At 47.0% G+C, this 23135-nt stretch overlaps 1 protein-coding gene across 8 annotated transcripts in view; it reads left to right on the top strand.

Moving 5' to 3' along the window:
- Positions 1-23135, top strand: part of HnRNP-K (Heterogeneous nuclear ribonucleoprotein K) — an 89207-nt gene that overhangs the window by 12818 nt on the left and 53254 nt on the right. The window contains exons 1-3 of one of the 8 annotated variants that reach the window (XM_067346951.1): positions 8345-8615; positions 10056-10105; positions 16767-16813. Coding sequence is in view for 1 of the 8 variants with exons in the window: in XM_067346949.1 (XP_067203050.1) it covers positions 13483-13702 (220 nt within the window). In the remaining 7 variants the exon portion in view is untranslated. Of the gene's footprint in view, positions 1-8342; positions 8616-10055; positions 10106-13415; positions 13703-15042; positions 15274-16766; positions 16814-23135 lie in introns of those variants that run through there. The other 7 variants (XM_067346950.1, XM_067346955.1, XM_067346954.1 and 4 more) reach the window with 7 other exon arrangements.

Raw genomic sequence — 23135 nt, 5'->3', positions numbered from 1 at the left:
ATTTTCCACCTCTTACCGCCCCCTCCCCCTCTTCGTCGCTCGCTCGCTCTCTCTCCCTCTCCCCCCCCCCCCTCTCTCTCTCTCTCTCTCTCTCTCTCTCTCTCTCTGGCCGCCCTTACCCACGCGGTGTGCTTTCTCCTTATTGTGCGTTTTCTCGCGTTTGCCTCCCTCGCAGAGCCCTCTCGATCGGTCGGCTTTTTTTTCCCTCTTTCTCACGTAATTACAGTTTCCACTGTTGCATGCACGGATATATATACATGTACGTATAGTTCGCGGTAGCTTGAGGATACTTTTTACGACGTTCGCGTTGGGGGTCTTTCGTGACGTGGAAAAGTTTACGTTTGAAAAACACGCGCTTTTATCTATTTACACCGCTAAAACTCAATGTGTGCCGACTCAATATGTGTGTGTGTTTAAGCTTTTCGAGATGAAGATCGAGTTTGGTATGCACTTTACATGCCTGCTGTCCACAAGCTTATAAAATTATAATAAATAATTGTAGCCGAAACTGTCGCGTTTATCTCGAATATCGAGATAGCGATCCCGTGTTTTTCCGACGACAAAGTTTCGGTGGATCTATTACTATCCCTCGCCGCACCCCGTTCTTCCAGCACGCCGGAAGAACGGGGCGCGGACCCTCCGTTTAGTTAGGGCTCGAAATCCGGCTTAATAATTATGACGGAGCGAGATACGATCACTCACTCCTACTGGGTCCACTGAATTTATCCTTTGCGGGTAATCCGGATTTAAATATTGAACTTCGACTAGCTTCTTCTCACTCGCGTTCATCGACCAGCAGCGTGAATTTCCACATGCGCTTTATAACATCACCCTTCCCCTTCCATGTTTGCTTTCTGTATTATTCAAATATTTGGGATCTTCAAAGCGCGCTTTTCTTGATAAATGCTTCTTGAAATACGCGCAGTCGTGAGAAAACGCACGTTTTGCCGCAGAAATAATCAAGAGTTAAAGTCAGGAGTAAATCGACTTAGGGAAAATTAACGTAATTTTCTTAATAGACGTTAAAGACCGCTCTGGAAAGATTGAATACAAACTTAATTGCTATAAAAAGGCGCACATATTATGTAAAGTTTTTTTTTCCAACGTGGCGATTTATGTTCAAAATAAAGTTGCGTGATCCCCGGCTATAGTTTTAAGGATAATTGCATAATGGAAACGCACGCTACATCTCAATCCTCTCCGCGGAAACTTCGTTGCGGAAGATTAGTCGGCGGGATATCATCGGAAAGATTCGAGGCAGCGATACACCTCGCCTCGGACGATGCTCTCTTCGCTTACGCGATTTCAGATTCGCACGGTGAACTGGCGAAAAGAACCGTCAGTCGAGAGGATCCGACTTTTATTACGCCGCGCCGAGGCAATCTGGATGAGGCGAAGCCCGCGCCTCTCAAATAAAGGAAACGCAGCGGCAGTCTGGCTTTTTCAAACTTTATTACGCCGAAGCGATAAGTCATGCATTCGTAACGAAACAATACGCTCGAATTTTTCGGGAAACGAAGCCGGCGGTATCCTCATTTTCTTCGGATCTCCTCGCGCTCGGTCGCGTACGACTTTGCCGGTGCGTTCCCGCGGGACCTCCGGGGAGGGGGAGCAAACACCTGAAATTCTTTTCGTCTCGCCCACGCCTGCATCCTTTGCCGCGAATTCGATCGATATCCACTTAACTCGCGGATTCGATCCCCAAGATTCAGGAATGGTGCCCCGATACACCGCGGCTGAAGAGAGAAAGAGAAGAAAGTGACGGATGGGCGAGCGGTGCGATGGCGGGTTATATACGCGCGCGCGCGTATGTGTGTGTGTGTGTGTGTATGCGCGCACGTGTGCGGATGTGTACGGGGCGTTTTCAATAGGCACGGTAAGAGAGTCGACGTGCGGGGGTGGAGTGGCGATTAATTATGCAGAAAAGCTGCGATCGATGGAGGAACGTGCACCCTTAAAATATTGATACCACGAACAGTCTCTACTACCATAACCTCTCCGCTATTCTCTCTACCCCCCTCCGATCTAACAACCGCCGACGCCGCGGCATAGCGAGCCGAGGGGGGCTGCGCCGCTTCGCAGACTCTCTCGATTGTTCTATACCTGTAATATCGAATCCACCCAAGTGAAAAGTAATATTCGCCTCGGGACGTGGGTGGGCGGGGGCCGGGCTGGCGGTACGGAAACCGCCATCTGCCAGCTTTCCGTATTTCATCCATGTGCACACCTTATTATTACAACCGGTGGTCTTGCTTTGTTTCGCGTGATATCGCGCGCCGACTGTTTTGAATCCTCGACGCGCGGCACCGAAGTCCCCTTGAATTTTTTACGCGAGCCCGCCGAATAAGTTGCGACAACGCCCCTCCCCCCGTCCGTGCGCCGTCACGTTTTTGTCTCTCGAATAATTCGCGTGGGTAGTGCAAAAAATTATTTGCGACTTTGGTTGCGTAAGAAAAACCGGCACCTGGCTCCCGGAATCTCTCATTTCTCTTTATTACATTCCACGGGGGGCGAAGGGGGGGAGGAACGAGAGCCGGCCGCAGCTTCTTTTCGCTCGGCTATAATCGCGGCTAATAACGGTCGACGGCGCGATTGCGGGCCGATAGAGGGCAACAAACAATGCCTGTCCCTTTCATTTTTTTTTTCCTTCCACGGCGACGATAATCGGCCTCTTCTGTCGCGAGCCCAAAAAGTATCCAGAGAGAAAATTTTCTCTTATTTCGCAGACGCGCGAGAAAAGTTAATAGGAAAGTTCCGTTCGGACGAGATTTCTGCCCGCGGAACTTTTAAGTTCGTCAATGCCGCGCACGGGGGCCCCGGTATTTTCACACTTTCCTTCCCCGAACTCGGAGAAACTCGACGGAGAGAAAAGCCCACCGCGGGATCCCCGCATTTTCTGCGGTACATCGAGTGGAACGGGCAGTTCTCACGATTATCGTTCCAATAATCAAAGGAAACGGCGATGCATATTTTATTCGCTGAAAAGAATGTGTCTTTTTCCGTCGTTCGTTAATGTTTTCACGATGTTTACGCGGTGTCACGTATAAACGTAATATTGCGTAAAATTGATACAAAAGATCTACTCGCTTTTTCTCGAAGAATTTTGTGAAGTAGATTACATTTGTTACGACTAACCGTGACGCGAAAACTTCGGCTGGAGTGAGTGAAAAACAAGCGGATAAGAGAGTTTTATATTTGTCGAAAAGCCGGCTTCGAGGCTGTGAAAAAGATTAGAGATTAGAAAATTTACAACGCAGATATTTCGAATTTTTTCAGGTCACGTTTTAGCGATACGATAAAGCGTAACTGGCTCAGCGGCACGCACGAACCGATAAATTTGTTGACGAGAAACAACTCGCGAAGCGATTGGACAAACAGAAAGCACGAATATTATAATTATTACATTAAAATTGTGCGCGCAAATAGGAATTGCATTACATTTTATCAATTGTTTTACTAACATGTCGCACTTATTTGCCGAAACCGTGTGTATCGATTGTCTCGCATTTATTTATATCATATTGAGATGAAAATAAACCCGAGAATTGGCACGATTCAATGGAGAACGCGTGCCAGAAATGTTGGGCGACATCGGCGCGGCCCAATGGCAAAGATTTTCCATATCGCATTCATATCATAAGCTTTAAGTGTTACTTTTAGCGAATCCAAATGCATCTCGGATTCACCGAATAAATCACTCGCTTCTCAGTCGCGCGTAATTACAATCTACGATCTACCGCACGCTTTCGCAAGCAAGCAAACGCGCGCGCGTGTTTCCGAGACTGTGCAAACATGAGTATAACTTGCCTCAGCACTTTTGACGTAAACTTGTAATAGAATTATCTTCGTAAGCTAACACGTACTCGTATTAAGATATGACTCGAAGCTGAAAGGGTTAATTACAACATGAACCATCTAGCGTCGTATCTGTTTACTGGATCAGGCAGCGCCGACACAGCGGCCGTAAATTTTGCATCGTAGAAAATCTGCGATAAGAAATGAAGTGTTCGCTCGAAAGTAGCTCGCGCAAAGCGAGCTCGTAAAGAAAAAAAAAAAAAAAAAAAAAAAAAAAAAAACGAAACCGCGCGCGGTTACCGTCCGTTTGATCCCGAACGATGGGAGCATTTTCGCGCGGAGTTGCGAGGAAGAAGACCATTGTCCTCGCGCGCGCGGAGCCGGTTTCGAAAGCTAGAAAAAATCATCGCTGATACGAGAGTGGGGCGGAGAGCAGAAAGACAGAGAAAGGCGGAGAGAAAGAGAAATAGTACTCGCGGTTATACTCTCGCGGCTCCTTGTCTCTCTAGCTAGGATGAAAACGGTCCGAGAGGAATCTTTCTCACGACCCGGGGGCATCCTGGTGCCGCGGTGTGTCGAAGGACTACGAGTGAAATGAAATGGAAGGAGGGCGGTGTTATCTTTCTCCGTCGCTCACGCAGCTCGCGGACGTCCCGCTCATTTATTACGTTGTTGTTCACCCGATAGTCTCATTTTCGCCGGCGCGCGTACGGTCGCGATTTTTCGCCCGGACGCGTAGAACGAATGTCGAAGCATATGAGCCTCATTAATCTGGCGGCGTTCGGGAATTTTTAGAAATTAGCGCAGGCAACGTTGTTGCGACTCGCGCGTCTATTTCGGTCTTCGAAGTTTATCTCTCTCTCTTTCTCTCTCTCAGTTGCGACTTCAGCTCCCGCACACACACACACACACACACACACACACACACACACACGCGCATACGTTTCGCTCGCATTTTTTTTCATCGCGGCACGTTGTTTTCACGCGTGCTTTTTCGCATAGATCCATCTCGCGTGTTTTTCATCGCGAGAGGCGCATTATTGTTTCCTTCTGCGTTTTTACGCCTACGAAGCGAAGCAACGTCTCGGGCAACAATAAATTCTCCTTCCGCGTTTCCTAGCTTTCTTCCTCGCGCTTCTCTATCTCGCGTACTCTCCCTTTGCCTCCGAAGTCGCTCGTGATTTCCGTTCATTCACCCTTTCCGGTCATCACCCTCTCTTCTCGCGCTGCCTCCACCGGTCCCGCATTGTTGTCTTCTCGCAACTTACTTCCGCGACTTCTTCTTTAGAGATCGTTTACTGTGTGGCTGCGATATCTCGGTGAAGACGTGTTATCTATCTTTTTCGACGGATATTAAAAAGAAAAGGATAATTATTATTGTAATGTGCATACAGAATTTTACTTTTCAAAAGTTTTTACGAAGAAACGCTTTATGAGCGCGCAATTGCGTTTAATTTATAACATTAAACTTTACATTTCTTAAGCGTATTTACAATTGTCAAGTTGTCTGCGGCTGCCGCGCGAAATTTTAACAAACTGCGACAATTTTCGTCGCTATTTCCAACTTTTGCAATTAAGTTTTCTCCGAGGGCGGTCCTTAAAGTGATTTCACTGATGGCTTCATAGAACAAAGATGCGTTGCGCTCGCAAACAAGAAACATGAAGATATTAGCGTTCTCCATGAAGGATTTATCGCCGGCCAAGTCCATGCAGAAAATGCATCGCGTAATCGCCAAGTTTGTCGCACCGCGTTTAGAAATGTTCTCACGGACGCTCATTCGTCATCGTCAAAGTGAATCTCGTCGTACAGTCGTGCCGCTGCGATTTGCGTGACGTTTTAATTCTGTTCTTGTAATTTTATCGCAAGCTCGCCGTTAACTCGATAAGAGTCGACAGGCCAATAATATCTCTGTATCTTCGATATAATATGAGATTCGATGTGAGATTTATTTCAGGACGAGCGGTTAATAGAACCTTTTAAGCCAATATTATAGTATCAAAATATTAAACGAGTATTAAATAACGCAAACTTTCGATAAATATAGATACGTGTCATTGAGATATGTGCGTGTCGCGTACGAACGTAACAAACGGAACGTCTGAAAATCGGCGCTATTTTAAGATGCGATAAAGAATTCAAGTTTTCTTTGTTTCGGATTGACAGGCATTTGTCATATTTTATTAGATCGGACAGGTACACGATCGTGTAAGCTTAATTGACAAGCGGAATTGGCGAACTCGTTCGCATTGTCCAGGACAATAAGGTTGGCGTGTCGGGTAATACGGTTTCCTCTTAAAAACAAGGCGAACCAATCGAACCAGTTTCCGCGGAACGAGCAACGTGCACGATATTATCTAATTTCTGAATTATTTATCACACGTCGCCCTTCTTCCGCCAGATCGTGTGTACCGCTTTCGTATTTCGGTATCGATTTGCTGGCAATCGCCGATACGAATGTTTAATTATTTTCCTCGCGTCATTCGTCGTGTCATATCGAATTGAATAGCGCGATATTTGTCGTGCTTATCAGATGGACGCTGTGATTCGCCCCCATTTAACATTGCATGATCTAGATTTCGCCAGCTCGCGATTGTACCAACCGAATCGAACATTTCCTCGAAAGACAATTTTGTTTTTCGTCAAAGTCACGTCACAAACTTTTAGAGCGCGACACGGACTTTCGCGTTCGAATGTTCCGCCGTAAAATGTGTCGCAGGCTTACGCGTTTTTGCGACGAGCGCGGATCACGGCGCGTAGCGGCGTCGCGCTTGCGAGTGTCTCGAGGATCCGGCACTCATTTCTTCGTGCAAGGACCGCGGGTACAAGAGCAGCCGAGCGATCGATAAGGCGAATAATCGAATGTCGAACGGGGACATACCCTCTTCTCGCCCCCTGTCCTCGCCCCAAGTTCCGAGGATCCTCTTCAAAGTTGCGAATAATACCGCGGGTCGTGCTCGATAACCGTTTCTTCTGAGTTTTCCGAGTGGATTTCGATGGTGCAAAGAGCACGTCGGCACTACGCGTGACAAATGTTCGCCTATCTCAGACGACGGTAAAGCATCGCGCCCGCAGCGGCGTCTGTTCTATATTCGACTTTTAGGACGTGGGATCTTTTTCGCATGTCTTATTATTCGCTGCTTTTATTTGAAGAACCATCGCACACGGCGTGCGGTTTGAATTTCAAGCTCGTTATTATGTATCGCGACTTCTTCGTGGAACACGTGACGCGATGATCCATTCAGTTCAGGAATTTCTTGTATTTCGTAAAAAGTGCAGGTAAAAATGATGTAATCTATGACACAATCAGCCGCAATTATGGCCTGCCGAATCCACTCGATACGAGATGCAGGCGTACGCACGCCGAATTACATTCCGCCCGTTACGAGAAAATGCAATTGGGTATTTATACAGCGCGCTCGCGGCATACGTTGCGAAATTAGCAATTAGCGCTAACAGCATCGTTGCATCTCCATCACGCGGCTTGATTCAAAATAAGACAGAACGATGCTCGAAGCGCTGACAGTGAATTCTGGGACGTAGCCAGGACCGAAGCTAATACCATTAACCCCACAATCGCTAAAGTGGCAATTAGACTTCGAAGACGAAGTCGTCTATGCGGCACTTCGATTCTGTTGTTAAATTCGGTGTACATGTGCGAAACATGATACGAAAGCGAAATCTGCACGCGGTGATGGTGAGAAGATGTCTCGCATTTTCATAAAACATTTATTTTTAATTATTTTATCAATTTTACATTAAAGGTTTTTTACAATCTATCGATTTCGATTAAGTGCTTTCTATCTCTATTAAAATTACAAAACGTTCTTATCATATTTGAAGCATCTAATAATCCTCTCGCGGCTTACTAATTTCCCGATAGATATACATCAACATGCGCTCGCGCACAAAGGACGTATTCCGAACGGGCGTCTTTATTGCAAAACGCATGAGCTCTTTTAAAGGGGAGATTTTCTTTATGAAGATCGGATTCGGCGGTACCGGTAGATTCTCCGCGTCTCAGCCTATCGCCTCCGACTTAATTGCCGAGATTATCCTTGCGTAAATCTCTCCGTGTAATAAATCTCCGTGTTGCATGGCGGTGCCGCGACGCCGAAAAACGCAGCTGCGATAAGGAGAGCTGCGAGTTGAGCCCGGAAAATAATCGTTGTGGGATGTTGCCGGGGACCACTTGCTGCGGTACCAGCGCGCGGCCCTTCAGGCCGGCGGTCGCCGTCAGCTTTCTCGAAGCCCTTCAGCGTCGGGCGAGAAGGGTAGGGATCGCCATGGTGCGGCGACGGGCTTAGTGGTGGAAGAAAAGCGGTTGCCCTCGAGAATTCCACCCCCCATCGGGGGTTATGTAGGTGTTAATCGCGGCGTGTGTGCGAGACGTTGAGAACGTAAAAGGAGAAACACAGAGGGAACCGAGTGGTAAAAGCCGCGAATATCGACCGTAAATACTGTTGATGCAAACGGTAACCATGGGTGACTCGTCGCCGGTTGACCAATTGCAGTCTTCACGGTGGCCGTATCCAACCAATCGCTCGGCGGTACGCTGCCGGTTTTTTGATTGGGCGATACCAGGGATAAGAGACCAGTTCGAGGCCATCGGGACCCACAAACGGACGTGGACACCATCAAGTGGAGAACATCGGTCTGCTGCGGCGCGAAGTGCCCCTCGTTCTTCGCCTCGTCCTCGTCCTCGTCGACGGGACTTGGTCTCGCCGTCGCCTCGTACCTCTTCGTGCAACCGCGACCCTCGAATACCGATTTCGGATTTTGTGCCTATCTCTCGGCTTGTCGCCGCTGAGCCTTCTCCTGTGTAAGATCCTTTTACAATCAGCTTTAAGGTCGCTCAACCTTCACGGCCGCCGCACACCGTTATGTGGACGCACTTGATATTTCACTTCACATCCTGTCAGCCTTGCTACGTGACCTGTCTTCCTTTGATCTGACCGAACCAGCGCATAAACCGAGGGATTTTCTCTCGGTTTTCCTTCGACAAATTTTTCCACACACTTCACTTTGATGCAGTTATGCAAGAAGGAACTGGCTTTAAAATACTTCACTTTTCGTCGGTTTTCAGAGCTCCGATCTCTTTCACTCCACGGCACTTCTAGAACAAGTCATCGATGTGTATCAGAATTAAATTCTCATCTGTTTCTTCTTGCATGAAAACCGCACCAGTTTAATTTTGTTACATCATTTTTACCGAAGAATTTTATGACCGATGTCTATTCGTTTCATGTTAGAATGTTTCTGTAGCTCGATATTTTTTTGCAAAATTTGCCTGGGAGAGACAATCCAATTTTTTAGCCAAAGTAGGATACGCGAGAATACATTTTTGCAATATTGGAGAAGCATTAATTCATTGAAACACGATCAGATTGGCTTTTGTTTTGCTCAATCTTCTTGTCAAGATTTCTCCGATATTTTCGAGGATACTCGAAGCGATTGACTCAGCGCATTCGCAACCCAGTTGAAAAGAATACATTCCGTAGCAGTACGCCTTGTAGGAGATCACGGACTAACAAAGTGGATTACAGTGTACTCCGAGCTTTAACACGCTTTTCGTCGGTCGAGCGCGTATTTTGCATCGAATTCGCCCGCTTTCAGTCACCACCACCACCACTACCGCCGTCGTTACCAACACCACCGTCGCCACCACTGTCACTGCCGTTCCCCTCTCGCTTGATCTATGTGTTTGCCAGAGCGAAATTAAGTTATTTCATTATCGCACGCCACTGTAGCTATTCCCGTTTGTATAGACACGCCATTGTTTCGGCGCCGAAGTGGCTTCGTCCGTCTCGGGGAAAAAAACTCGCGCGACACATTAGAACGATTCTCCAAGTTTTTGCCTCTCTCGTGATTAAGTGAGACGCGTTACATTCCTAAAAAGTCGATAATATATCCATCATCGAAGATACACTTCTGTTTTTCGCGCATTTGCGGTTCTTCTCGGGTTCGCAATTGAGCCTTCGAAGACTTTATATATTTTGTGCGTACGAGATCGCGAAGAATCGAACGCGTGAAGAATACGTTGAAATCCGTAACATTTTGCGTATCACTGAAGCGAAAGTTTGTCGTGCATGTTTTTCCCGTGTACCGCGAGTGTGTCGTAATTTTAGCTTAGAAAGTTCCGCAGCATTGTGAGCGCGCCGCTCTTCCGAAAACGAGTTCGGCGGACAGTTACGTCTTGCCGTGCTCGTCGTTTGTTAACTGTGGCAAACCAAGCGTAATTTTGTCCTGTTTTGTGTTTCAGACAAGCGAAAAGCGAGCATTGATCGTGGAGTAATTTGCCCCCGTGTCAAGGTGAGTTGATAAATTCGTTTACTCTGAGAATTAGAGCTGGCTTTGTAAAGTTGAAGGAATTTGAAATAAAGCGTCACGCGATATCCAGTCTTGTTAAAGGAATATTACGCTTAATAATTAATTTATTACATCAGAATGTTCCACACAATGCTCTGGCGTATGAATTATGCGCATCGGCAAATTCCGCGGAAATATGAACGGCGTCGTATATAAATTTCAAGGGTAGCGAGTCAGTTGCACAAGCATCATTCGTAATTATCATGTTACTGGGATACTTTTCTTAATTGTTAATTAGAAACCGGCTTTGTATATTCTGCACTTGTGTACAAAGTGCACGATAAAATCTCCACCGTCATTGTTCTTTCGTCGTATTCCGGGAAAAACGTGTCGTGCACGCCGTTCATGCGCCGCATAATTTTCTCCGGTTTCTCCACTTTGCTATCATCACCGTGCGAAATTCGTGCACATTAAAACGTGTATTCCTAGCTGATCGCGTAAGGATAAGATATCCGTTACTTAATGTTCGAATGAACCGTGAACGAATGAAGAAACTCTCGCGAACGCGAGAGAGCTAGCCGTTTCCCTCCGCGCCGTTTTTCATTCAATTAGATCCGCTATTTATATCCGCGCGAGTCTCCGGAGAGTCTTACGATGATGATCAAGTGTCGGAAACGCACGACAAGATTCTCTAAGCGTGGTGAAAGGTGCCGCGTGCACGACGCTTTTAATTATATCAGCCGGCGGCTAATGAAACCGGAACGAGGTGTCGTTAAAATTGTATATTTTAGCTCTAATGATTGGACACGATCGTAACTCCGTTTAACTGATACTCGACGTAGCTAATACTCCGGATGTTACGTTAACAATAACAGCTTTTCTCGCAGCGCGTAAAATAAAATCTTATTAAGTCCGAATGACAAATTACACTTTATCTCCTCGCAAGATATAAAAATGATATAAAAAGTAAATATATCGTGAAACTTTGAAAACGTCAGCCTTTCTCGACATTTTTAATTTTTACTTGTTTTTTTCCGTATTGAGAATGCAATCCGTTACATCGTCGTTGCGGAGCGCCTTGATGATCGATCCGGGCACGAATCTGTGTCGGGTTGACATAAACCGCCGTAATACCCGTCGCAGATAACCAGTTTCGGCACGAGAGTAAAATAAACTTTCCGTTTCTTTTCTCCTGGATCAAGCAGAGAGGAGAGCGGAATCACGAAGCGTGGCTGCGAATCCTCTCGCGCGCGCACGCTCGCGTCTCAGCTCCGTGAAATCACAGCCCGTCGTATCCCTCTCACTCTCTCGCTTTATCTTCTTCTGTAATCTCTTTCTTTCCCCGCTTATTCCTTTATTTCATTTCGCGTCTTTATTTTCGTCGTTATTTTTTCACGTCACCGGCACCGATCGAAACGGAAACGTCTCGTTTTTCTCGAGTCGCTACAATAACGGCTGATTATTGTTTAACCACGAGCTATCGTTATTGCGATAACCGATAATTACGTCCTGCCATTGATACCGGCAATTATTTAAGGTATTCGAGGCCGTCGGTTCTTCTTTGACGTCTCTATCGCAAACTTGACTTCATTCTCGGCAACATTACTGGTAATCGCTGTAATTGCAACGCCGATTTCTTTTTCAACAAGCATGTAATCACGCTGGCATCGATCTCCGAGAAAAATTTGATTAAACGTCGTATCTCAGAATCTCTGAATTTTTCAACATTTAAGCACCGCGTCCCGGCTGTTCTACAGTTCCGCTTGCTTTACCGTATTACGTTTTATCTTCGCCCCCCAAAAAAAAGTAATTTTTTCGCATTTGTTACGGTTCGTTAATATCTCAACAAAGCGCGCTAATGAGAAACGGACGGGCATAATTTAAACACGAAAATAAGAGGATCGATGGCGAATAATGCGGATACACGGTATTTACCGAATATTAATCAGTCCACTCGCCGTTATCTGCCTGTCGTTAACCCACCTCTTTGATCGTGCGGCGAGGGAAATATCCTCCAGAAAACAGATCGATACCTGAAACATTGCAGGCTACTTTTTCTTCTTCATTTTCGCGTATAATTATTGTTAGAGAGCGCTCGTGTTTAATATCATCATCAGATCATCTCACAAGAGTGTAGATAAATATTTTTTTTAATTCAAAATTCCGTGAATTTTTTAATTAGACTGATTAGTGAAGCGATGAAAGGAGAGAAAAAAAAACAACTATTTTAATAATTAATTTAATGTTTTCTCTCTTATGTATTTATTTTTGCGATGAAATTTATAGAAAAACAGCTTTTAAAATGATTTCGTGCGCGTAAAACTTGAGTAATAGCGAAGTAACCGTAGCGATTCATCATTAGTATTCCGCGCATACTCTGCCGGACGGTTTACATGAAAACAGAATTCATATCGTTCTCATCCAGCGCAGAAGGTTTCCTAAAGTTACGGGAATTACCGAGCAATGAAAATGGGAAATGCGGAAATATAGAAACCGGAGAAAGTCGTGCAGATACAGGCGCACGAGATATGCGATAAAAGTGCAGACGCGGAGAAACGTGTTTGCGGAATCGGGTATGAAAGACGCTGAAAAGCAAAAGAGAGAGAGAGAGAGAAAGAGAAATTTATGTAATACGATAATGTAATTTAGGCGGTATGATGAAGTAAAACTGAGCTATTAGCATATTAAAGAGCAATATATCGAAGTGAAAAAGCCGAGGTACCCGCCTGGGAAATGGCGAAAGAGCGGACGGGAAACGCCAGGCGGTCGGGAAGAGAGTAACCGGATGTTCGCGAAAACCGCAGAGATACGGCTTGCATAACTCGTTGCGAGATACGAGGCGCTAGTTCGATTCTGTTTCCGCCGTCGTAAAGCTCCTTCTCGCGCCATCCGCGTCGATCTCTCCCGTAATTCCTCCGCTATGAAGTCTATAAAAATTTTATCCTCGCCTATTCCGGAACATCCCCTTTAGCAGCGCGAGATTAGAATCGTGTTTTCTTACCTACAAACATACACGCGCAAGTTCATCCGAGTCGATTATTTCGACCTCCTACTACACGCTTCTCGGAATTTTCGCGGTTCGTGCTGAATCACCCTGTATATACAACGAAACCACGGAGTGGCGGGTGACTATATGGGGTAGGGGAGGCGGGAGGGCGGCAGAGGAAGAAAGTAAGGGTGGAAAAGAGAGGAGAAAGAGAGAGAGAGAGAGGCACGAGAGTGACAGAACGAAGGGACGAGGGCTCGGCGCATGCGTGCCGACGCAACAATATGGTGAATTCCGCGAAGCGGCCCAGTATCCGCCCGACCGTCAGCTGATCGATATACTTCCGCACACACGCCACGTCATACGCGCCGTAACCGAGAGCGACACGCATGTCATGCATCGGGCTGACCGTTATTACGCGTGCGACTTCACGCCGCGGTGCCGCGCCTTCTCCGGCGATCGGTGTTCGGGTCCTTCCCGTATCAGTGCTACGTCGTCCTCATTATCGTCACCCTCGTTTCCGTCCCCGACGTCGTCGTCGAGAGGTGCGCGAGACGAGCTCCGACGGCGGGCTCTCTTCGACGGAGACGAAGCGGGAGCTTCGCCAGTCGCAGGTACGTCGAACGCGTGCCGCCTGGTATTCGCGATCCGTCAGATCGAGTCACGAGTGCTGTTGCCTGTTTTCCGGTTTGCGCCGGCTCGTCGCGATTTTTCACAGCGCCGGTGTGGTAAATTTATCTCGATTTCTCGACGCGGGGATTTAACTCCTTCGCGATGTGTCTGGAAAAAAAAATTTAAATAAGCACCGCGTTCTTCTAGGAACTTTGCGCATTATGTGTAGATAGAATCTTCTCACGTTTCAGTGATATTATTTATGAATTTTTTACTTTTATTTCGTTGAAAGGCATTTAGAATTGTTATTAGCTTATTAGGAATATTCTTAGCGATAATATGCAGCATTCCCTTTGCATCTGCCGACGCTGGCAGGCATTACAATTTGTCGAGTTCGCCGAAGCGCATAATTCTGTCGGTGTCAAGTGTCGCGCGTTGGTGAGCGTTCGCCGCTCATGTAAGCGACGCAATCGCTCTTTCGGCATAAACAAGAGTCCCCCGCGTTTATGGACCCGCGTCTCTTCTGAAACGTGATACTTTCGTACGCTCTTATCAGGAAATCTGGCCTGAAAACCCTACGGTCTTATCGCACATGACCCGCGGGCGAGGAGTGTGCAGGGGCTCTCCGTCCCGGCAACCGTGAAATTCTCATCGCGTGGCCGATCTCGCGGAGTCGTTCATTGACTCTCCCTCTCGCCGCTCTCTCTCTCTCTCTCTCTCTCTCTCTCTCTCTCTCTCTCTATCTATCTATCTATCTATCTATCTATCTATCTATCTATCTATCTATCTATCTATCTATCTATCTATCTATCTATCTATCTATCTATCTATCTATCTATCTATCTATCTATCTATCTATCTATCTATCTATCTATCTATCTATCTATCTATCTATCTATCTATCTATCTATCTATCTATCTATCTATCTATCTATCTATCTATCTATCTATCTATCTATCTATCTCTCTCTCTCTCTCTCTCTCTCTCTCTCTCTCTCTCTCTCTCTCTCTCTCTCTATCTCTCTATCTATCTATCTATCTCTCTCTCTCTCTCTCTCTCTCTCTCTCTCTCCGTCCGTTGCGCGCTCCCGCATCAGCCGTCTCTGTTCCTCGCATTGCGATGCATCCGCATTACTCGCGCGCGCGTTGCAGCACCGACGCCACCGCGCCGCGCCGCGTTCGTTCGTTCGTTGCGCACTCACGCACACATCGCTCGTCCGTGCGAGTGTATTGCACACGCCGCTTCTCTCCTCGAGCCTTCCCGGTCTCCCTCCGCGAACGAGTCGCCCCTCGCCCTCCCCCCCACCAGTCGCTTCGCGTCTCCTCACGACGAGGAAGAGGTGGACGGAGAGCCTCGTCGGAGAGGAGAGAACGAGCCTCGCCACTTGGCGAACTTTACTCGTGTTTGTCGGTCTAGTGTCAGTTCTGGCGCAACCGAGTCTGCACGCGAGACACACTCGCGCGAAGTTTTCTCGCCGCAGTTTGCCCGCGGCACCCTTCAGCAGACCAGAAAGGATATTTCCGTGGCTCGATCGTTGATGTTCCAAGTCGCGTCGGGATACGCTCTCACCAGGTTCGTGTAAATCGATTCGTCCGGCAAGCGTCGTGGATCCGTGGACGCGAGAACCGGAAACGAAAGGTCGCGGCAACGTTGTTGTACGCGCCTTCGACGTGGACGCGCTTATTGTGCGAAAGATTACCCCTCGTGGGAAGGTTGAATGAACTCTTCGGGTTTGCGGCCGCTGCTGCGTTTGGCACGTTTCATTGTCCCTGACCTATCCCGAAGAGGGGGAGGGGAGCGTCTGGAATTTTCAACCTTGAGTGCCACGATCGTGATTCGCGAGAGCGTCGTGCGAGCCGTGTCGACGAGTGAAGTCTGTTCTATCGTACACGCGTCTAGTGACAGTGATTCTAGGAAAAGTGCTCGAGGTTTCTGCGCTTCAATTAATTCCCGAAATCACTCAGTGCGAAACGCAACGCGTGGGTTGATCCTTTCGACGCTGCTGCAGTCTGTCGTATATTTTTTTTTCTTTTTCTTTTTTCCCTCTTTTTTCCCCCTTTTTCCAAACTAACGGACTTTAATGGCGTCTAAATCGGTCACAATGTTACACAACTATCTTCTTTTTCTTTTTTCCTTATCTTTGATATCTGCTGAGCGATCTCGCATGTTTTGCCATTCCCGCATCGCGAAACACGTTGCTTACAAATGCGGAGCTTGAGCAACCGATGATTTAATGAGGACGCCTTTTATCGGCGTTGGAATGCGCGAGTGCTACGACGACGGCGGTGGTGGCGGTCTGCGTAGATTCGTGAAACGCGTGTTGGTTAACATCGCGATTTATCTGCGCGGTGTAATTTCGCAATTTCATTTCTTTTTCGAAAACGCCGGGGCGCTTATGTCCCACTTATCGAGGCGATCCCATCTCCGGACGGCGATAAATAGTTGGACGAGTAGTTATAATTAATTCCGCGCGCACACACGTGACTGCGATACTCCGCGGCCCTCCCCCCCCTGCAATTTTACAGCCGCGCGATGCGCCGTGGACGTGAAATGCATAAGTGCATTTTTCTGCGCCCGCGACCATGCAAAAACGCGCGAACCGGTTGCGGTATGAGATTTTATTGTGCCAAAAGCAATATTTTAATATTAATGCGAACATGGTAGACTCATAATTTAAATTTGCAACTCCGTTTATCACCGGCGCGTATATTTTTGTGCACGTTTTTCATTGACACCGCTGTTCTCCGGATGGATCAGCGGTATTCTTTCGCGCGCTCTATCTCGTTACGCGAATAGATATTTCGCTGATTATTAGCGATCGCATCTTAATCTCTGACGCGGAGTTCTGATTATGTTACCATTAAGGGACTCGTAAAGATATCTATAACTTTTACTGCTGAAAATGACGCATATTACTCCGATTATCGCATTCTTCCGCGCATTATAGCACAAAGATCGGAAAGATTACGAGATGTTAACTCTCTCGGGTCGCTAATTATAATAATCCAAACACGCGTATACGCATATTAAATGAGACTTAAATCGCTATTATCTTGATTGTGCAGGGCTGAGCGCTGATTCATCGCGGAGGCTGCACCGAACATCATTATCGGTGAGTAACGGCTACTCGTTCTAATAAAAATTTTCTCTCCCTCCGTGAAACTTGCGTTTTGCGTCACGCTCGGTATGACGTTTCCTCGCGCCGCGGATGACTCGCGCAAGAAAGACAAAAAAAAAACTTTCCCAGGAACGCCCTTGTCACGTCACGCGACGCAGAGACGAATACGCGCGGCTGAATGAGATTGTGATTAGCGAAAAGCGGGTCGCGACGACGTTTTCGCCCGCCAGCCGTAAGACGAAGACGAGAAGAGCAGAGCCGGTGCGAGGCTAAACGGTCCGCGCGCGATGGAGAAGGGTTGGGGAAGAGGGACGTGAAGTGGTCAGACTGGTGTAACAGGACGTTACCCCCTGGTTGCGTGTGGCAAGGGCAGGACGATATTGTTATTGCGCCTTCCTTCATCCTTCGCGCATGGCTCTCTCGGTCCTGCTGCGGTGGCAGTGATTCTCAAACGCTTAATCTGCCGTCACATCGTCCTCGTCTCGATCCACATCGACCGTTAAATTAAATCGCGCGAATCAAGACGGCGTATTAAGTGTACATTCGTTTTATTTATTCGAGGATAACGCGCGGTTTTACGCGCTCGAAAAATAACACTCCAATGTTTTCGGCTATTTGTTTGCACGCGCTTATTCATACCGCGTGTGATTTTCTTTTTCTTTTTTTTTTTCTCGTTTTCCTTTATTCTCCTCGCGGATAACAAAGTTCAGCCGGAGTCAAAATCCCCTTCGGTCGCTCACTTCGTTCCACCATCGATCGTCGCACTCCACCTGCAGCAACATTATTACTTACCTCGCGCGCGTCCCGCTTTTCGTCTCCCCCTTTCCATCTCTCTGCTTCGCATTCCCATTATGTGCCGCCGGTGAGCCGATGTTCCGAGCCGCTGGAATGCCGAGCGACGAAAAACGAAATGACCTGCGGTGATTAAAAGAATCACACATCGGCCGTATGTTGCATGTCCCGCCGCCATCGCGTACGAACGTAAGATCTTCTCGGATCCACATTTTGTGGCTTTCGGTATGCTATGTGCAATCATCGTAAACCGCCATGCCGAGTCAGGTAGACCGCAAAGGGTTAACCTAACGCTACGAGAAATTGGATAGTTGACGCGGTGCTGAATAAGTCGGTTCTTACTGCTGGAGTCAGCATAACGCGAATAACACTACTTTGCGGTGTTTACGCAACTCGATCGTATCATTGTTTGCGAGTTCAAGTGTATTGACACGATGCAGTGGCAGAGAGATGAGGTAATACTCGGCGCATTTTCAATTTATTTGCTCGGTGCATTCCTGTGTTTTTTAAAAATAGCACCGGCCAAGTCGACGCAAAGTCTAGATTGTCGAACAACTTGCCACAACATTGAGGTTGGGCAATGCTCCCTGCGTGTAACGGTTGATAATTTTACGAGTTTTCCGCTCTCCGTCCATCTCTCTCACGCTCCTTTAACTACGATACCAACGACCGCTTAAATGGCTCCAGGCTTAAAGACTGTGTTCCCCACTAATTACCGCTCTTGTTCAATGGCGACTAGGTTGATGTCAGCTTTGGCACGTTTTCACAGCCGTAGCGTGCTAACAATTTTCTTTTACGACGCTGCCGCTTACGACATCGTAGCCGGGAATGCGTTATAGACCGACTGTTAATCCTTTAACCACCGCCGCGCGTCTCGTTTCGGCCATTGGAACTTAATCGGCGAGTTTCATTTCATTCTTGCGGCGCCTCGCAAAACGACAGTCGTCGTCGTCGCGCCGTCGACGAAATTATTATCGCGAAATCGTTCCAGAATTTCGATATAAGCTTCGATATAAATATGCAACGATCACGTGAGTAATTTTGTTGCTGATAAATTGAAGAATTATAATAAAATATAATTGACGGTAACAAATTCTATGCAAATCTTGTGAAACGTCCTGTAAATCTGTTGTTTTCTTTCCAATTTTATGCGGAAATTCCAATGTAATTAACGCGGGGCGTCAAATTCGTTCCTGTCAGGAAACATAATGTAATATTACGTAATATTAATTAAGCGCAGTATAACAAAAAGACCTGTAACGAGGTGCAACGCGCACAATTCCGGAACGTTGAACAACCGCGCGCAAATAATTTTTCTTGCTGACCAGCACACAACTTTGACTGTCGGAACAAACAACTCGCCGACTCGGGAAAGCGCCGGCAACGTTTGTTCTTTTGCTCGTGGATCTTCATCGGACCTCTCGCGGCTTATTCCGACGAAATTGTCGGAGCAGTTTTGTAAATAATCGCCGCAAGAGAATGCTCCGGCGAGTCGCGTCGGCGGCGGCCGAATGAATGAACTCGTCGGCGGTGGGCGGAATTCACACTCGCGCTAAATAAATTTGGTGCTAGCTCGTTCGGCCGAGCTTCCGGCTTGTTCGTTTCATAGAGTCTAATTTTAAGCTTGGCCGACCGGACGGACGAACAGACGGACGAAGGATGGATGGATGGATGGGTGAATGGATAGATGGTTGGTTGGTTAGGATGGATGGATGGATGGTTGAACGGACGAACGAACAGAAATGCACTGTGGAAGCTCGTTAGATGCTCGCCTTATGGAAATAATTGAGCCGTCAGCCGCAGAAACGCGTGCGCGCCGATTGATTCTTGTTTCGTTCTTCGAAATAAAGACAATCGCCGACGATGAGGGAAATCTTGCTAATTTCTCAATAAACATCTTTCATTATCATTTTACATTGATTAACATTTTCAAAAATCATTTTTAATATCGTAAAGTTAAGCGATATATTTTTCTGACAAATATTCTTACTTTCAATTTTACTATATTTTACGAGGAAAAGATATTAGCAAACGCATTGAACACGCGTAGCGTCTCGATCATTCTTCATTCGAGATTATTCTGTCTTGGTGCGATTATATTATACGGTCGATCTGAGCAATCTTGCCGATATTGGTTGGCACACAAAGCTTAACTCGATTAGTATCAAGTGCAAGGGACAATCCTGTTAAAGTAACTATACCTAGATGCTATAAATAGGTCATCACCGGTGAAATGTCTTTAGTTGACGTACAAATTAGCATGCTTTGTATAGAGCGCGTCTAGTATACAAATGTATTCGTGTTGTAACCATCACCTGCCATCTGACCGCCGACGAGTGATATCCGAACTAAACGAAATGATGTGGAAATACCGGTGATACACGTGTCTTTATGTTCGCCAATATTTTATGGACTTGGAATATTTTGCGAATGTACCGTTTTATTCTCCGCCAGGTAGAAAATTCCGATGCTAATCTCGGAAACGATTATGTATCTTTACCAACAGATTTTACGCCTTAGCGCCACTTGTTTCTCACGGGAGATCGCGAGAAACTCTCTGTTTGACTACGTCGTTACTACGTCTGTCGGGCTTCCGGCTTTCCAATCTTTCTTGTCTGGATACTTAGCATATTTCTCTTCAGGCGCGTTTCTTTTCGGCGGGAGTGTGGAAGCGTCCGCAGTCGCCGCGCGTAATGTATTGGACAGTTCGAGTGCCGTAAGTCCCGTTTCCTTTGCTTAGCGACGCGAGCGAACACGCCGCATACCGGGTATCGAATTTACAAGCATTCGGCAGCGTTAATCATTCTATTTCGAGAATCCCTGAAGAGAGCGGATGGTGCGCGACGCGTGCATTAGCAGACGCGTTTCTCATACTGACGTCAAACGTCGAATTTCTAAGCCAACTCCGCTCGGTCTCGGCCAATAATCACGCAGTTCACCTGCCAGTTTAGCCGCCGGCGCCCCCCCCCCCTCGCCCCCCTCTTTGGGGCCCCTTTCCCCCCCACCGTACTCACCGAAGTCGAATATTATGCTCGGCTGCGATCGCGAGCAAAGTATGTGCACAAATGCAAACGCTCATCCATATTCATGCGAATTTCCATGCTCGCGGCTGGTGCTAGTCGCGCGTGACCGGTCGATTTTATTTTGCGCTTAATAATGCCGCTCAATCGACGCATTACGCCTTGTTTATGCAACTCATTAGTGATTTTGTTTATCTTTCGCAAATTTACAAAGAGGATAATCGATGATACAGCGTTTTTATTTAATCGAAACTTATTTGGGGAGCGTATAATTGGATTAATTGAAGCGGTTATGACAGAGTGGAATTTTATGTGCGAAATAGATGGTGCACGTGAAAGGGGGAAAGGGGAAAAGTGTGTGATAATTGTGGAAAGATCGATTGAGATATTCGGAGAGAAACGGTCGCTCGATAAAATTGATACGTTAAACAAGTTCTTGCCGCGAGCCTCGGTCAAAAAAATGTACGATTTTTTTTTTATCGCGATTTGTTCAGCGTTTCTCTCTTTCCTGCGTTTTTTGCCATTGTTATGCTTTCACTGCGTATTAAAATTGTATTTGGAAAATCAACGGAATGTCTCTTTATATCCGCTGCTTACGCAAGTAGAGCAATTCCCCTTTTGAGGAAAAATCATCGTTTTACGGTGGTCGGACGAATAAATTGCAGCACAGTTGTAGGAAAATATTTTCGTCCGCGGCGAGAAAATGGGCGGCGCGAGATCGCTGAAAATTGCGGGGAATATCCTGGATGAGAAGTCAGGGAGGGGGAGGGGGGGGGGGGACGACGAAAGCCGCAAGAACACGGTGGGAAAAACAGTAAACGAGCTTCTCTTCCCGACGACCGAGGTTTACGGTACACCGAACCGCGAATAGCGTCCGCCGCTAGTATCGCTCTTTTACGTACACCGTCTATTCGCTGTAGCGCCGGGTATTACGCTCGTCATCACGTTTATGGCACTGACCAATTTTCTTCTCTTTTTACTTCCGCGCCCGTTACCGTTCGCCAATTTCTGCTCCTCTCATCTCGATCCGCTCGTATTTATCGAAAACGCAGATACACGCTGCAAACAAATTACACGGTTTTTTGCGCAACTTACGGCCTCGATTTCAGCGAAAGAACGATGAAAAAGTCAACTAGTATCGCGTCGAGAGGAAACATTTTTCTCCATATTCCTTGCCCGTTCGCCGAATCGCTATTCGCTATTCGAGATGGGATTTGACTTGAGGATGCTGCTTCCATTGTTTCCTTTGTGCGCGATCGAGCACGAGAGAGAAGGATCGTACCGCGTTCAAAGATTACCGGTCCTTGACTTGTAGATCACGGGCAAATCGATCGCCGGTGTACAATGCGGACGGGGCAGTTTACGAAATTACGAAAGACCCCCGTGGGAATCGTCGTTGAAGAGGGGAGGGAGGAAGGATATCCCCCGAGGTAGGAAACAGGAAGAAGGTCGTAACAGGCGGGAAACGGCGCGGAGTGAAAGGAGAAGCCCAGATGAGAGGTTCGAGTAAAAACGGTAAACAAGCTTCTTTTGTCGCAAACGGCGACTTGGATTAATGGGACTCCGCTGTCCGGTCTATGGGCCGGGCTTTGTTGCGATGGCAAAGCAACATGACCGAGGTTTCTTTCCGCGCTACGATCTCTTCCCTTTTTTCCCTCTTTACGCTATTTTTCCACGTCCCGTCCGTGGGTGGCTTGGGCGAGACCCGCCACTTGTAAACCGCCGCGTATGAATTCCCCCCCCCCCCCAATCTCTCGCACACAAGCGTATGCTTTGTCGTGTCTCGATCTTCCGCATGCTTCCGGATACTTTTGGGAAAAAGGAATTAGAAATTAGGGGGAAAAATATGCAAAGCTTTTTTTAAGTCTTGCGAGAATCTATCGAACGAAATATATCGATATCCGATACTTCCGCGTGGTAATCGCGTCGTGCAAATTTCACGACGCCGGGAGAGATTGCCGGCGTCGTGCCGTCCGCCGCAATTATTTGCCGTCTGCCATCTGAAATAGTTTGATCGGTCGTTTAACTCGGTGATATTTCTGTCAATACACTGCTCCAGCTTACGACACTCTTCTCCCCCTTCCTTCTTTCTTTCCTCTCTTTTTTTCTCTATTTTTAACCAGGGGAACTCTCTTCATAAATCTGAACGTAATTACGCGGCAGCGAGCGAAAGTACAGGCGCGGCGTTATAACATCGAACTGATTACATTTCATCCGGTATGCTTCTCTCGCGAAACTTCACCGATAGTTTGGTTAATCAGGTTACTATGGTATCTACTTGTTTTAATTGAGCGTGGTTCGTGATACGCGGTTAAAGAGCACGGCATGTAACGGTGTGTGTGCGTGCGTGCGAGTCAGTTTGGATAGCAACCCTAAATCGAAGTTTCGAGGGTGCTCGAAAAGCTAATAGACAATGTGCATTTATTGCACTTGAAAATATATATTTTCTCTCGCGATATCAAAAAGGATCGCGCTATTTTTCACGAAGCGGCGCGAAACGATCG

This window comes from Linepithema humile, chromosome 1 (assembly GCF_040581485.1).
Source record: "Linepithema humile isolate Giens D197 chromosome 1, Lhum_UNIL_v1.0, whole genome shotgun sequence".
NCBI classification, from domain to species: Eukaryota; Metazoa; Arthropoda; class Insecta; order Hymenoptera; family Formicidae; genus Linepithema; species Linepithema humile.
This window is presented reverse-complemented; position numbering and strand designations above follow the sequence as displayed.